Source organism: Bos indicus x Bos taurus, chromosome 3 (assembly GCF_003369695.1).
Source record: "Bos indicus x Bos taurus breed Angus x Brahman F1 hybrid chromosome 3, Bos_hybrid_MaternalHap_v2.0, whole genome shotgun sequence".
NCBI lineage: Eukaryota > Metazoa > Chordata > Mammalia > Artiodactyla > Bovidae > Bos > Bos indicus x Bos taurus.
This window is the reverse complement of record NC_040078.1, coordinates 45,968,438-45,984,437: the sequence shown is the minus strand read 5'-3', so window position 1 is coordinate 45,984,437 and position 16,000 is coordinate 45,968,438. Positions and strand designations below refer to the sequence as shown.

Below are 16,000 nucleotides of genomic sequence, written 5' to 3'. Positions count from 1 at the left end.
TTGACTAGCCGACCAGTCAATCTGCTTCTGTTATTTTATTATTAAAAATAATAAAGCAGTATTATCAAAATAGCTGACCTTCTGTACAGCTAAAATACATGAAAACAGGCACTGTCAAAGTTAAATCAGTTATTATTCTGGCAAATGAACAGGTAGAATAAAATAGTGAGCCCAAATAAAACAACAGAGGTAATGCATATTGGGAATCTGCTGCATGATGCAGGGAACCCAAAGCTGGTGCTCTGTGACAACCTAAAGGGGTGGGAGGTGGATGTAGGTGGGAGGGAGGTTTAAGAGCAAGTGGGCATGGGTATGCCTATGGATGATTCATATTGATATTGGCAGAAACCATCACAATACTGCAAAATTATACTCCAATTAAAAATAATATACAAAAAATCACAGAGGACTTCACTGGGGGACCACTCGTAAAGAATCCGCCTGCCAAAAAAAAAAAAAAGAATCTGCCTGCCAATGCATGGGACACAAGTTCAATCCCTGGTCCAGAAAGACCCCACATGCGCAGGATACTGAACCCACACTCCCTAGAGTCCATGCTTCACAACAAGAGAAGCCATCACAATGGAAGCTCACGCACCACAGCAAGAGAGTTGGCCCAGCTTGCCAGGACTAGAGAAAGCCCACATACAGCATCAAAAACTCAGTGCAGCCAAAAATTAAAACAACAGAATTAAAGATCTATCGTGTTTTGCTGCTATTGGGAAACCGAATATGTTTCTTGGTATGTTCTCTGTGTGTGGGACTGTGCTATTAAAATAATTTTGTATTGCATTCTTCTCAGTAATAATTAATAAGAACTACAAAGTCCTTCCCCAACCTTATCCATTAAATTTATCAACTCAAGTGGGTCTGTTGAGTCCTGACCTTCATGCCTCCTTTTAGGGATTCCCAACAGCCTAAAGCATTTCTGCAGTTCTATCTGATCTGTCAACAGCTTTTAATACCAGCATTTTGGGGGATTCTGTTATCCTCTGAAATTTAATCTCACCTATTTAAGCTTGCAGAAAGTTCTGGAGGGAATTATTAACAGATTTTCCCTCATCTTCTTAGAGGATAGTGCTGAATGATTGGCTGGTTTCCCTAAGGACCCTTGGCTGCGAAGTGCTAGTTTTTCAGTAGCATCCTATTTAGCATGTGTGTGAGGCCACAGGGGAGACTGAAAGACATTTGGAATCAGAATTACATCAATATGCTGATGATGCCTCCACATCTTCGTTTCATCAAACCTTATATTCTGTAGCATTAATGCTTCCTTAACTAAGATGGAAAATGCCCCAAAACAGCACACTGCTTATAGCTCTAATTAGACAGTGGGAAACTAGATCGATGATACATTAGAGCAGTGGATCAGCAGCTTCAGCATCACCAGGGAACTTGTTAAAAATGCAAATTCTCAGGCCCACCCCACACCTACCAAATCAGAAACTGGGATGGGGCCCCAGTAAGCTGTGTTGAATAAGCCCCTCAAGGTTATTTTGATGCACACTAAAGTATGAAAACCTCTGATTAGTTAAGTGGGATGTGCTTGTCACTGCAGCATCTATTGGGTAGTGATTCTTCACTTAGTAGATTAAAACATTTATGGATCGAATTATATGGTTCTTTGTTATTAACCATGTAAAAATTCTTGTTAAATCTAACTGGCCTAGGTAGTAATTTATATTTGCCATTAAATGGTGAGAAAACTTTATATTGTTCTCTAGTTCCCTCCTCTTTCAAAAATTACTTGAGGATTAGACCACAGCTTTGGATATATACATGCTGACATGCCTGACAGTGAGGCCTTTTACCAATAGACAAATTATGTTATTTTCAAATTCCACCCAAGAGTCAAAGCCCAATAAACAATATACATATTTGAGAAAAGCTCTAAATGTCAATCTTCATTGACTTCATAGAAACCAAGTGTGATTGCAGTTTGTGTATATTTGGGGTAGAAAGCATATGAGAAATAGAAAAAATACAAAGAAATTAAATTTGGTATTAAATTCTTCATATACATTAAAAATTTGTCTCAGGATATTCTCAAAATCTGTTATCTTAAAGTAGATACATGATATTGACTTAGCAGTTTCATAAGCATTAGCACTACCATGTCCTAGGCCTCTTTGATGTATGCAAAATTAAATAATGGTCAAGAGGTATTAACTTGCCATCTTTACAAATACTGGAAGTCCTCAGTCTGAAAAATGCATATTCACAGGCCAGTGATCCAACCCTAAAATCCATGCACCTTCTGTTGCTGTATTATTCCTTCTTTAACACTGAAAACTTTTGCCTAGAATTCGCAAAAGAAACTTCAAATGACTTCTGCTGTTAACAACTAAGCTAATTTGGTAAGTGTTAGCCTTTTCAATGCTAGAAGCCCTGGATGCTTATTTTCTCCAGAAAACATTCATTCCACAATTATTTATTAAACATTTTTCATGTGACATTCATTGGGCTAGGCAGGGGAAGAAAAAAAAGGATGACATAGCATCATTCTCATAGAGCTCACAGCCCAGGGGTTTTAAGACAATGTAAATGTTTTCATTTCTTGTAAACTAATAATAAACATCCAAACATTTGTTCTTCTAGTTTTAATTAAGCCCCAGTTCTGGTTGAGTCTACTAAGTTCTACTGCAGGCAATAAAAGAAGTTATCCCACCAACCCATTGCTTCCTCCCAATACTTTGATGACCATAGTTCATCCCACCAAGGCTTGACCTTCTGACTGAGCAATGCCTGGAGTTTGATCCTTTCCTTCCTATAAACCAGTCACATCAACTAATAGCCTTGTTGTTGTTTAGTTACTAAATTGTGCCTGACTCTTTTGTGACTTCATGGACTGTTCCCACCAGGCTCCTCTGTCCATGGCATTTCCGAGGCAAGAATATGGAGTGGGTTGCCATTCCCTTCTTCAGGGAATCTTCCTGACCCTGGAATCATACTTGCATATCCTGCATTGCAGGCAGATTCTTTGCCACGGAGCCACCTGGGAAGCATCTAACAGCCTACTCTCACAATTAGCCCCTGAATAGCTTCCCTGCATCTAACCCAATACCCCCTTAGTCAATTATCAACAGAGCCATTCTTTTAAAATTTAACTCAGATCCTGGTGTTTGTCTGCTCAAACCAGTTCAAGGATTTCCTCTTTCCTCAGTAAATACTGGCCTTTGGAACACTTACAAGACCTCATCACATATAGGCACATATTATCCTCTCATACTCGGTTCCAGTCATACTGACTTTTTTTTTCTATTTCTAAAAGTCCAAGAAACTTCCTCAATCAAGGGTGAATGCATTTGCCTTGATCTGTAACATTTTTCTCCCAGATGTCTACATTTCCTCAATGTCTTCATTTTTATGCCCAAAAGAAAGAAAGTGAAGTCACTCAGTTATGTCCGACTCTTTGCAACCCCATGGACTGTAGCCTACCAGGCTCCTCTGTCCATGGGATTCTCCAGGAAAGAATACTGGAGTGGGTTGCCATTTCCTTCTCCAGGGGGTCTTCCCGACCCAGGGATTGAACCCAGGTCTCCTGAATTGGAGGCAGACACTTTAACCTCTGAGCCACCAGGGAAGCCTATGCCCAAAAGTCATAGTAATAGAAAGGCTTTCCTGGGTCACCCTGTTTAAAATGGAAATCTCACCTTCTCTTTCACCATGCTGCTAAGTCGCTTCAGTCATGTCCGACTCTGTGTGACCCCAGAGATGACAGCCCACCAGGCTCCCCCGTCCCTGGGATTCTCCAGGCAAGAACACTGGAGTGGGTTGCCATTTCCTTCTCCAATGCATGAAAGTGAAAAGTGAAAGTGAAGTTGTTCAGTTGTGTCCGACTCTTAGCGACCCCATGGACTACAGCCTACCAGGCTCCTCCGTCCATGGGATTTTCTAGGCAAGAGTGCTGGAGTGGGGTGCCACTCTTTCACCATAACCTCTCCCCAAATTCACACTTCTTATAGTCCTATTTAAATTTTTGTTCTGCATTGCATTAACCACTGTTCAACATACACTTATGTGACAATCTACTTGCTTGATCGAGTATCTTTCCTTACCAGGTATGAGCTCCATGAGCACAAGATTTTCTATCTGATATGTTCATTGCTGTATTCCAATTGCCTAAAACAGGCTTGATACACAAAGGATGCTCAATAAACTTTAAGCTGATTAAACAAACAAGCAAACAAAACTTCTACCCTCTCAAGTAATTAATTATCTGGTCTCATTGTGTTTGTGTGTGTGAGTGTTTTCTACTTATGTAGAAATAGCCACCACTCATTTCTAGTGACCCTTGCCAATGGAAGATGACTATAATATAAAGTATGAAGTAAACTGACATTGCCATTCCTGTGTGTCTTCCCTTCCAAATTTCAAGGTGCTTTAGATTTAGAAAAATAAGATGTAAAGTACTTAGTTCAAAATTGTTCAAGTACTTATTATTTGCTGAGGTCCTATGCTATACATGAGGATATAAAGATGAATAACATTAGCTCCTGTCTTCTCTCATCTTAAGCAAGTCACTTTACTCCAGGATGACTATTTTCCCTGTATTTGTATCAATGTAAGATTGCACTTTTTTTTTTTTCTTTTTTGCTCAGTCGTGTCCAACTCTCTGCGACCCCATGGACTATACAGTCCATGGAATTCTCCAGGCCAGAATACTAGAGTGGGTAGCCTTTCCCTTCATCAGGGGATCTTCCCAACACAGGGATCGAACCCAGGTCTCCCTCATTGCACTAATTCATGCCTAAAATAGTGCTCCAGAAAAAACTCCTAGGATTATAAGACTATCTCCACCTTAGATTTGAAAGTCTGAAAAAGAGTGGATGGAGAAAAGCCCTGGAGAATAAAATTGACATTTTAAACTCAGTCATGAACCAATGGTGACTCTGATATTTCAGTGAGATTAATCTGCAATGTAGTTAGCCTACATGTGACAAATTACCTATTGACTACAGTTATAATTCTTGCCCAGTATAAAGACTCCAAATATGTTCAGGAATTCTAAAGCAAATCAAATTCATAATACTGATTTGTATAAAATAAGTAATTTATCTCTCTATAAATACATTTGGTTCCTGTTCTCAGAATTAATATCCTTTATAAGGTATTATCTTTCTTAACATTAAAATTTGAGAACTCTATGGTACATGTACCCAGCTGATGTCTCAATCAAGATTGGTCACCAGTCTCCTGTAAGAATGATATGATTTAAAATCTGTCATTTTTAGTAGTTAACTAATTAATTCTAAATAATGCTTACATTAGAGCTCAAAAAATAAACGATAATCCCCTTGTTCTATTGGCTTCATAGAATAATGAATTGACTATGACATATATATGTGTGTATATATATATATTTAAATGTAGCTTGTAAATTTGGTTTACAGAAAATTTTGAATGTCTCTAATTACCACATTCTCCTAATATCCATGCATCATTTTGGGAAGAGTATCTATCGTTAGGATATGGAAGACTTAGCACATTCCACTGTTACTAGTTAAATACAACATCTTTCAATGATATTAACACAGAGTAAGAAGCACTTGTGAAATGACAAAGATAAATTCATTTTATCCAAATCAGTGTTATAAAATAATTTTCTTTTCCTTTGAATGTCTGTACTAAAAAATAGCAACTATGGGTAACCCAGAAATTTTAAAATTTGCACTTCACAATCTGAAGAACATTCTAGTGATTTAAACTAAGAGCCTGCACATTAACAGTTGTATCTTCTAAAATCTGTTGCATTACAACTCCATATTTTCTGACGGTTTTTTTTTTTTTTTTTACCTCCTCAGGGACAGCTCTTATATTAACAAAGCCTTTTCTGAAGACGATGAACACTCGGCGGGCTCCACAACGTAAAGCGGATGTTGCACAGTCGAAAGCTGTGTCTCCAGCTCCGAGTACAATCACGGTTCCCCGTATCGACAGCAATGGAGAGTGACAGGCGCACATTCCTGAATGATGAAAGGAAAACCCCATTTTCAAGTAGAGAAACCATTTCTGCATGACAGCTCAAAAGATACTTGTACTCAAAGCAGTGTAAAATTGCATCTTGCAGTTTTCCAGGATGGAGTGTCACTATCAAATTATTCTGCTTCATTGAAAGACAGTTTTATTCCCACTTTAAAAATATGCTCATATATGTAATTTCATAGTCAATACCTTTAACTTCTTTTTTTTTTTCTTTCTAGAAGGATATCTATAACATATTTTGAAGAGTTTGAGTCTTAAGAAGCTGGAATTAACCAATTAAAACTCTCTTTGTCAAAGTTGTGATGTGTATTTTTAACTTACTGTCATTAAGTTTTTTTTTAGAAGGAAAAGAGTGATCCTTGTGATCTGGGTTAATAATCTGCAGTATTTCATTACAACATTTTATTTAGATATCATAAGAAATCTAATGTGTAGATTTCTAATGTGTAGCCCTGCTGTATATTATATTTGGTAAATTTTGAAAATTAACATGCTGAGTCTGTTCCCTTTATGTAACTGAAGAATTTCTAAGAATTATTTTCTTCAAATAGTTAAAACTTTTTCCCTTTTTTTTTTGCTTTTTCCTGTAAAATTGAACAATAAAAAATATTAATCTCCAAGTGAGCATTTTTCAACAGCATTTATATAAAGATTTAATGTCCACATGAAGATTCTTTTAAAAAGTGAAAGGCAGGTGTTTGCTATATATTAGGTAGCATTGTATTATTGGATTAAATAAAATTGGTGACAAGATAAATTACTATAATTTTTGAAATGGTACAAAGATAACTTAGTGTTATCATTTTGCTTGAAAGTTTCTGTTTGGGGTTACATAATTAGCCTCTGTAACTCTCAAATACATACTATGTGTACTAAGATATTCTTGCTTTCCTAGCAAGCATCATGTTCTCTTGGAAGAAAAAGATAAAGATAGTACACAACTTTAGCTGTAAAATTCTGCAGATTGATCTAAGAGAGGCAGTTTCTTGTATTTTTCAATTTAGGAGAATAAATGTAAGTTCTTATGTTTTCAGTAGGTAATTATATGTTAGAACAGCTTAAGTTCAGAATTCTTTAAAAGTATGTATTTAAGGAGTTTGGCTATTGGTTTTTAGGGAATACCCTGTACTTTCCTTCTCACTAAGATGATGACCCTAGCCTAGTCACAGCAGAAGACAAGCATAGCTTCCGGTTCATCTTCCTGTTATGTGAAGTGATAGCACACAGAGACTAGGTATTAGGGTAGTCATCAAAATGTTTTACTTTAATTTCATAAAACTGTGGTTCAAGAAGGGACTGAATCTTTCTGCTTGTGTGGATAGAAATAAAGAAGACAGGTCACTTGCCCCATTTTAAAACAAACAAACAAAAATAGTTCCCAAAGTGAAATTGCTGCAGTTTCTTATAAGAACACCTTCTGATGTTTGTTAAGGCACTCTTATTTTGAAGCAACTTTTCATAATGCAATTTAGACCTGTATATAATACAGTGAAAAGTCCTTATGATGATGTTCTATTAGGAGGATGGACAGTTATGTGATTCTGGCTAACAATCATATCAGATTTTTTTTTTTTTACCTTGCTATTATGAAGGATGAACAGGAGATCTGGAAATTTTCCTACTGATCCTGGATTTAACATAATTGTATAATACATATAACAACATAGGCAGTATTAGGAACAGAAGACAATTGGTGATACCTGCTTTACTGCTTTTGGCTACAAGAGGCAGAAAGTCTTTGGAAGTGTAAAACCCCTGGTCCTGTGTCAGGCCTTGGAAGATGTGATCCTTCTTGGGTTCTGGCAAACCTAAGTAATACAAATTTATAAAATATTATTAGCAAGAAGAGTGACTTTTCTTACCGACCATTAGAAAGAAAGTAGAAAGCTACACTCATTAAAATGATGTGGTTCTAAAAGAAAAAAAAATATAACCAAATTAATATAAAAGGGTACAGAAAACAATGTAACAGACATCAGAGTGTACTTTTGATATATAAAATTTTTGTACTTGATAAACTGTACTTTTGATGTATATGTAAAGCATACATCATAAATCACACATTTATGTACACATAATTAAAAACATGAATACACACATATAGTGTTAAGAGGGAAATCCGCTTATACTCTTTCCTCATAACAAAAATAATATTTCTGAGTACTAAAGTGCTAAGTATAAAAAATTATCAAGAAAACTAAATGAAAATGTGAATTTGTATTTATCTAGTTCCTAAATATGGAAGCTAATTATAAGGGGGAAAAAAGACTAAAAGACTTCAAAGGAAAAGAGTTTTACCACAAAAATTCAACTACTTCTACATTTCAAAATATACACAAATTAAATAGTAAATGATTAGCTAGAAGACTATTTTGACAAATAAAATGTCTTTTCTATATAAAGACATTTCTCAATTTTAATAAGAAACATTAATTCTCAATAGAAGAATAAACAAAGATAATAAAAACGGGATAAAAAAAAATACAGCTTATAAGCACCAGAAAACTTAAACCCTTTAGTAATATAAGAACTGCCAGTTAAAACAATGAGATATGATTTTTCTTCTATTAAAAAGTAAAGGATTTAAGAAAACTACACCATATGGCAAGGTTAAAAATGGGATTTGTTATGCTCCTTTGGTAGAAATTTAGTAGAAACTGGTGCTCAACTTCTAAAAAAAGTTTTGAATCTATCATAAGAAAACACTAAGACATGCAAATAAAGGTTTAATGTACAAAAATGGTAATTGAAAAAAAAAATGAAAGAGAGAGACAAAGAAAGGATAGTGGAATACAAAAATGCCAACAGAATGAATAATACAATTTTATTTTAAGAAAAGAAAAAGATAATAGAATAAAATGCAGTTATTAAAACAAACATTTGAAAAATGTGGTAACAGATTGCAATAAAAAAACAATTTTAAATAAACCAGCAGGACACAAAGCATTGTATATTCAAGTTTTGTAAAAAAAAATATATATACATATATATATATATATATAAGCAATATAATCTGAATAGTGATCATTTCTGGGAGTGGGATTAAGGATATTCCATTGTGTTTGTTTTTTTTTTTTTCCTTATTTGCCAAATGGTCTGTAATATTCATGTATCAACTAATTAGGAAATAATTGCCAACAGTTTGAAAAGAATATGAATAGGCAACTAAAATGTTTTCAAACTACAATTGAAACAAATCTGATAGCTTTCACTTCACTACAGGAAAACTTTTCATCTCAATTCCATAAGGAGGAAATTTAAATTTAATGTTATTTACTATCTAAAATTCAGTCGACCAATAGGCCATTCCAGAGAAGTAGGAGTTTATTTCAGAGTTAAATGAAGAGCAATGGTAGTTGGTGGATACAAAGAGCAAAAAGCATGGTGCAAGGGATGAGTTTTGTTGTGTGAGATAAGGTAGATACGATATTTGACCTGAAAACTGAATGGGGCTTGTGGATTGAGTTTGTAGCCAGCAATAAACCACTCTTGTCCCTTCAAATTAAATCAAACGTTTTTCTTCCTTGTCCATCACCTCCTCCATTTACTCCCCGAAAACATTTGCCTTTTGTATTTAGATTATTCTAAAAGCATTATTTTAAGTTATTTTAATTATTTAAGAAAGTTAAACAAATCATTTGACTTGCCTTTGTCTTACTTCTCTATAACTGAAAGGAGGATAAGTTTATTTCTTCATTTGCTGACATTGATGAATATACTTTAGTCTATTTGTAACATGGCAACATATTATATTACATTACACTACACTTATTCCTATAATTACATTACATTTATTACATAAATGTGTGGTTATTAATGTAATTATTTTAGAAAGACTGAGATGGGGGTGGATACACTTACATAAATAAGAGGTGACTAAGAACTTGAATATCCTAATGACAAAATAATTTTTCTCAAAAGTTATTAAGATGATTGTAGTTTAAGCTACATTTGATTAGTCAAAGGAATATAAATCATTTTATATCCATATATATAAATAGACATATATTTAAATAACGACGTGTCACCCCTCTTATATTACTATACCACAGAGATTGTGTATGTTCTATGATACTCATTTTCTCATTTTCCTGTTAAAAAACAATAAACAACAAGGAAAATAATGTGAAGTGTTTTGCAATTTCAAGGTGATATGTTTAAGGCAGATCAAAAACAAAGCACAGAGAATGCAAGTGGGGGATAAGAATTTCAGTTTCTGGTAACAAAGTCTAAGATCATTCCTTTACTAATTCCTAATCTGATCTTTTTCACTATTTGCTAAGGACTAAGACAAAATGGAGATTTACATCTGTGCTTAATTTCTATAGACCCACTGCTAAAATAACTGTTATATAAAGAAATGCAAGGCATTCTTATTAAGTGCACTAGCTGACCCACAGAGATGATGACTTTTTTTCTCTCCACGAGAACTATTTCATGAGAAAAAAGCTTTGGTAAAATTTAAATTTCCCTTTTTCACTTGAATCAGACACTGACAAAGATGACTGTGTTTCCTGTTTTCACCCCACTCTGCATTTATCACTGTAATGAATTTAACATTTACTAGCTCAGATTCTCCCTGTAAATGTTCCAGAGGGCACAAGTTACATATCCTGACCTATAGATATTGGCTTGAGGAGAGGAAAAATGAGCCAGTAACTAGACAGGGTCATTATGACTGGGTTATCTCTGCAGCCTATTTAGCCACATCCCAGTTCATGCACACTTTGAGATTCCCAAGGTCCATGGAGCCCTTCTCTCCCACTTGGGTGGCCGGTCATCCAATAGGACCATGTATCTGAACCTCTTCTCACAGACTCTCAGGTACTCCAGCCCAGCTGTCAGAAGTACCCTAATCCTCTGCTAACCATGACGGCTCTTGGGTGATTAGGAATAGGGTTTTGTCATCAGATTTTGGCATGAGTTCGTCCTCTCTCATATTTCTGACTGTGGTTTTCTATAAGTTTCTATGCTAGTTTTATGTATACCTAGCTAAGTATGCCTGTCAAATTATCAACCAAACACTAATCTAGGTATAACTGTGAAGGCATTATATAGATGTAGTAATATCTATAATCACTTGATTTTAAGTAAAGGAAATTACTTCAATAACCTGGGTAGGCCTCATCCAATAAGTTCAAAGGTCTTAAGAAATAAAATGTTTCCTTAAGGAAGAAGAAGTTCTGTCTGTCTGCTGCCCTGACCTATACCTTTCAGATTCGTCAACTTCCACAACTGCATAAGCCAAATTTTTCAAATATATTATACCACTCTTTCTATCTTATATTTCCTAAAGTTTTTATCATTTGAGAGAGCCCTGAAATAATTCATTACTCTCTCTGATCTTCTACCTCTGCATTTCTAAAACAGGAATAATAATTATATTCTTGCATAGATGTGAGATTTAAAGGAATACAAAGCATTGGGACCTAGTACATAGTAAATGCTCAATAAATATTAGCTATTAAGATAGGGTTAGCTGTGAAAATAGGGGAAGTGAAAAGCAAAGGAGAAAAGGAAAGATATACCCATTTGAATGCAGAGTTCCAAAAAATAGCAAGGAGAGATAAGAAAGCCTTCCTCAGTGATCAATGCAAAGAAATAGAGGAAAATAATAGAATTGGAAAGACTAGAGATCTCTTCAAGAAAAATTAGAGATATCAAAGGAACATTTCATGCAAAGACGGACTCAATAAAGGACAGAAATGGTATAGACCCAACAGAAGCAGAGTTGGACTATAAAGGAAGCTGAGCTCAGACGAATTGATGCTTTTGAACTGTGGTGTTGGAGAAGACTCTTGAGAGTCTCTTGGACTGCAAGGAGATCCAACCAGCCCATCGTAAAGGAGATCAGTCCTGGGTGTTGAGGGTGAAACTCCAATACTTTGGCCACCTGATGCGAAGAGCTGATTCATTGGAAAAGACCCTGATGCTGGGAAAGATTGAGGGCAGGAGGAGAAGGGGATGACAGAGGATGAGATGGTTGGATGGCATCACCAACTCGATGGACATGGGTTTGGGTGAACTCCAGGAGTTGGTGATGGACAGGGAGGCCTGGCGTGCTGCGGTTCATGGGGTCGCAAGGAGTCAGGCACGACTGAGAGACTGAACTGATTATTTGGTACTTTCTATTTTTTTTTTTTTTTCAAATTCTACATCTTGTGGCAAGGAAAGAATAAAGCTTAAATCAAAGTAAAGTATTAAACTTTAGCAAATTTAAACAAAGTGCTACAAAAGAAGAAAAATGAAGCAACCTTAAGTGAAATATGAAAGATAATGAAACTTGCAAATACCCATCTATCAAAGGAAGATTTCCCTGAGAGTAGGTGGCATATTAATAAATAAGGTACGTGTCTATACTAAGATGATTTCAAAATGGCACTGAAATGACTTTTTAATTCATCTTTCAGTGGGAAGAAGGAGGTTTATGAATAAAGAGAAATTGACAAAGATTTGACAAACAAAACAGCTCAGTATAATATATGTATAGTGTTCTTTGTCTTTCAATAAGGCCAGATAGTTTCTTTGTTCCCCTAGAATAGTTACTGAAGTTTTTGGTTTTCCATCATGTATTTATACAAAGGAACACCTTCTTAAGAAGCACTGAAAGATTATTATTTTCAATTCTCCAAAAAAAAAGAAAAGACAAAATTTTGCTTACATTACAGAAAATCTGACTTAACATGTATTGATTATTTACAGGCACTGTTTTAAGTGTCTGACTTATAGGCAGGTGATTTTTATATACCAACTCATTTAATTCTCCAAACAACACTGTAAGACAACTCTTTATTATCTGCATTGCAGATAAGAGAATTCTGATGAACATAAAGATTAAGTAACTCTGTGGAAGGTCATAGAAGAAGGAAGTAGCAATGCCAGTTTCTAACCTGGACAATCTGACTATAGAGTGTGTATGCTTTAACTTGAAAATGCTGCCTTTGCCATATACAAGGTTATAATTAGGCCATGTTATAATGTGTTGCTACATAACAAGTGATACCTAAATTAATCATTCAATCTTAAGCTGTGTTAGCTGTGTTAAGATTCACTGTAAAGCTCTGGATACATATACAACACAGAATGTTCCTCTCTAGTGGGAGAGAAAAGACTGGCTGCTTCTCTAGACTGTGTCTTTGTTTTGTGATTACTTTCTCTAGCATAATTCCTTTCGAAAATGTTTTCCTCCTTTAGTGTATTCCTCTTGGCTGTCTACTGGTTATTTTTCAATGATTTGATATTCTTTGAAATCTGTATCTCTGCTTTGTTTCTGAAGCAGCTCCCTCTGGAGCAACTACAGGATAAACAACAGCAGGGTATACAGTAAATTATTTTTGCTCCATATTAAGTTCTACACAACTTCAATGAACATTAACATGATATTAAATATTCTGTTTCATGTTACCATCTAGTAAGTAATAGAGGAGGAATAAGTTTCAAAGGATGAGTCTTCATAGCCATTATAGGATGGGCATGTTTGTGAATTTCTCAGATTTTATATGTAATACCTGCGGTTGTTACTTCACTGGGTCCCTTATTCCGTGTTAATTGATTTGAGCAAGCATTAGTGTGATGCCTCTCATTCGAATGACAGCTAAGCTATCACGGGAAAGATGGTGACCAGATAGACCTGTCACTGGAGACAGCCTCACACACCCCACAGAAGTGGAGAAGACAGCACACAACACTGTGAGACTGCCTCAGGGACCCGGCAAAAGAGTGGTTTATGAGAAAAGGCAGTACTCTAGGATGCTGAACTGTCTCGGCAGGTTCTTCAAGTCTTGTTATTTCACACAAGTGCTTTTTTAATAAGATTTTAATAGACATAAAATCCCACTGACTATGTCCTACTCTCAAGTCTACTGGCTGCACACAGCAAAATGTAGCTGATGGTAAATGTCCTAAGTGTTTTACTTTACTCAGTACTTCTGTATCTGAGACCTTGTTTTCTTCTCAAAGAAGCAAGCATGTTGTGTGATCTCAGTCCTCACTGCTAAGCCTGGTTCGGGGAATGGTGCTACATTAGGAAGAACAATAACGTGACGATTAAACATGGATTCATTAAACAAACTCTAAGGGACACTAAGCTATCTACCACAGCTATGCACCTGTGCCTCTGTAAGAAATGTCCCTGTGTAACCATTGGTTTTATTTTTGTTTATTAAATCTTTTTAAGTATCTTAACATCAACTTACTTATTTCTAGCATTTGTAAACACAGCATACTGAATAAGAGTGAAACATCTAAGTCATTTCTGCATTAAAATTCTAGTTTTAGCACTTACTGGCAATTATGACCTTGGGCAAGCAAATTATTCTTTCTGGGCAGCTGCAGCCTTATCTTAGGTTTGTTAGGAGAATAAAATGAAAACAATACATGTAAAGCTCTTTGCATAGATGTGAAATTCATGTTTCCTTCTATTTATATTCTTTCCCTGAAAGCCTTTGTTTAATATAATCAAATGATACATTTGGCTAGATATAAATTAAATGCTCATCTCATCCATGATATACACAATTAACACTCCTGAGCATTTAAACTGTCAGTACTGGACAGACTGGTTAGAATTTTTAGGTAAGAAAATAGGCATGAGCAACTAGGGGTGGCCTAGCCCAAAAAGGTGGAAATTGATCTCTTAATCCCAACCCAGACAGGCCTAGGAGAGCTCAGAGATATGCTACAAAATAACCACAGAGACTTTTCTCATTCCTGAACATGCTCTAGGCACACAATGGATACAAACTAACACAGGGGCTTCCTTAAGTAACCTTCAGTTCAGTTCAGTTCAGTTCATTGGCTCAGTCCTGTCCAACTCTTTGTGACCCCATGAATCACAGCACGCCAGGCCTCCCCGTCCATCACCAACTCCCAGAGTTTACCCAAACTCATGTCCATCGAGTTGGTGATGCCATCCAGCCATCTCATCCTCTGTTGTCCCCTTCTCTTCCCGCCTCCAATCCCTCCCAGAACCTTAGGCAGCTAGAAGATCATTCAGTTGAGTTTTCAGTTTAGTCATTCAGTCCTGTCTAACTCTTTGAGACCCCATAGACTGCAACATGCCAAGCTTCCCTGTCCATCACCAACTCCTGGAGCTTACTCAAACTCACGTCAATTGAGTGGGTGATGCCATTTAACCATCTCATCCTCTGTCATCCCCTTCTACTGCCTTCAATCCTTCCAAACATCAGGTCTTTTCCAATGAGTCAGTTCTTCGCATCAGGTGACCAAAGCATTGGAGCTTCAACTTCAGCATCAGTCCTTCCAATGAATATTCAGGACTGATTTCCTTTAGGATTAACTGATTTGACCTCCTTGCAGTCCAAGGGACTCTCAAGACTCTTCTCCAACACCAGAGTTAAAAAGCATCAATACTTTGGCACTCAGCTTTCTTTATGGTCCAACAATCTTACATACATGACTACTGGAAAAACCATAGCTTTGACTATATAGACCTTTGTTGCCAAAGTAATGTCTCATCTTTAATATACTGTCTAGGTTGGTCATAGCTTTTCTTCCAAGGAGCAAGCATCTTTTAATTTCATGGCTAAAGTCACCATCTGAAGTGATTTTGGAGCCCAAGAAAATAAAGTCTGTCACTGTTTCCATTGTTTTCCCATCTATTTGACGTGAAGTAATGAGACCAGATGCTATGATCTTAAGTTTTTTGAATGTTGAGTTTTAAGCCAGGTTTTCACTCTCCTCTTTCACTTTTATCAAGAGGCTCTTTAGTTCTCTTTGCTTCCTGCCATAAGGGTAGTGTCATCTGCATATCTGAGGTTATTGATATTTCTCCTGCAATCTTGATTCCATCTTGTGTTTCATCCAGCCTGGCATTTCATATAATATAGTCTCCATATAAGTTAAATGAGCAGAATGACAATATACAGTCTATATGGCTCTCAAACTAATTTCTTTAATGTATATATGTTTTATTAAGCCATAATTGAAATATATTAGTTTTAGGTGTACAACATGATTCAATATTTGTATATACTGCAAAATGATTACCACGGTA

At 35.9% G+C, this 16,000-nt stretch overlaps 1 protein-coding gene across 1 annotated transcript in view; it reads right to left on the bottom strand.

Annotated features, from left to right (window-relative positions):
* Nucleotides 1-16,000, bottom strand: part of DPYD (dihydropyrimidine dehydrogenase) — a 923,891-nt gene that overhangs the window by 533,682 nt on the left and 374,209 nt on the right. The window contains exons 9-10 of the mRNA XM_027536430.1: nucleotides 7,686-7,793; nucleotides 5,797-5,966 (exon numbers count right to left, since the gene is read on the bottom strand). Coding sequence (XP_027392231.1) covers nucleotides 5,797-5,966; nucleotides 7,686-7,793 — 278 coding nt within the window. The remainder of the gene's footprint in view (nucleotides 1-5,796; nucleotides 5,967-7,685; nucleotides 7,794-16,000) is intronic.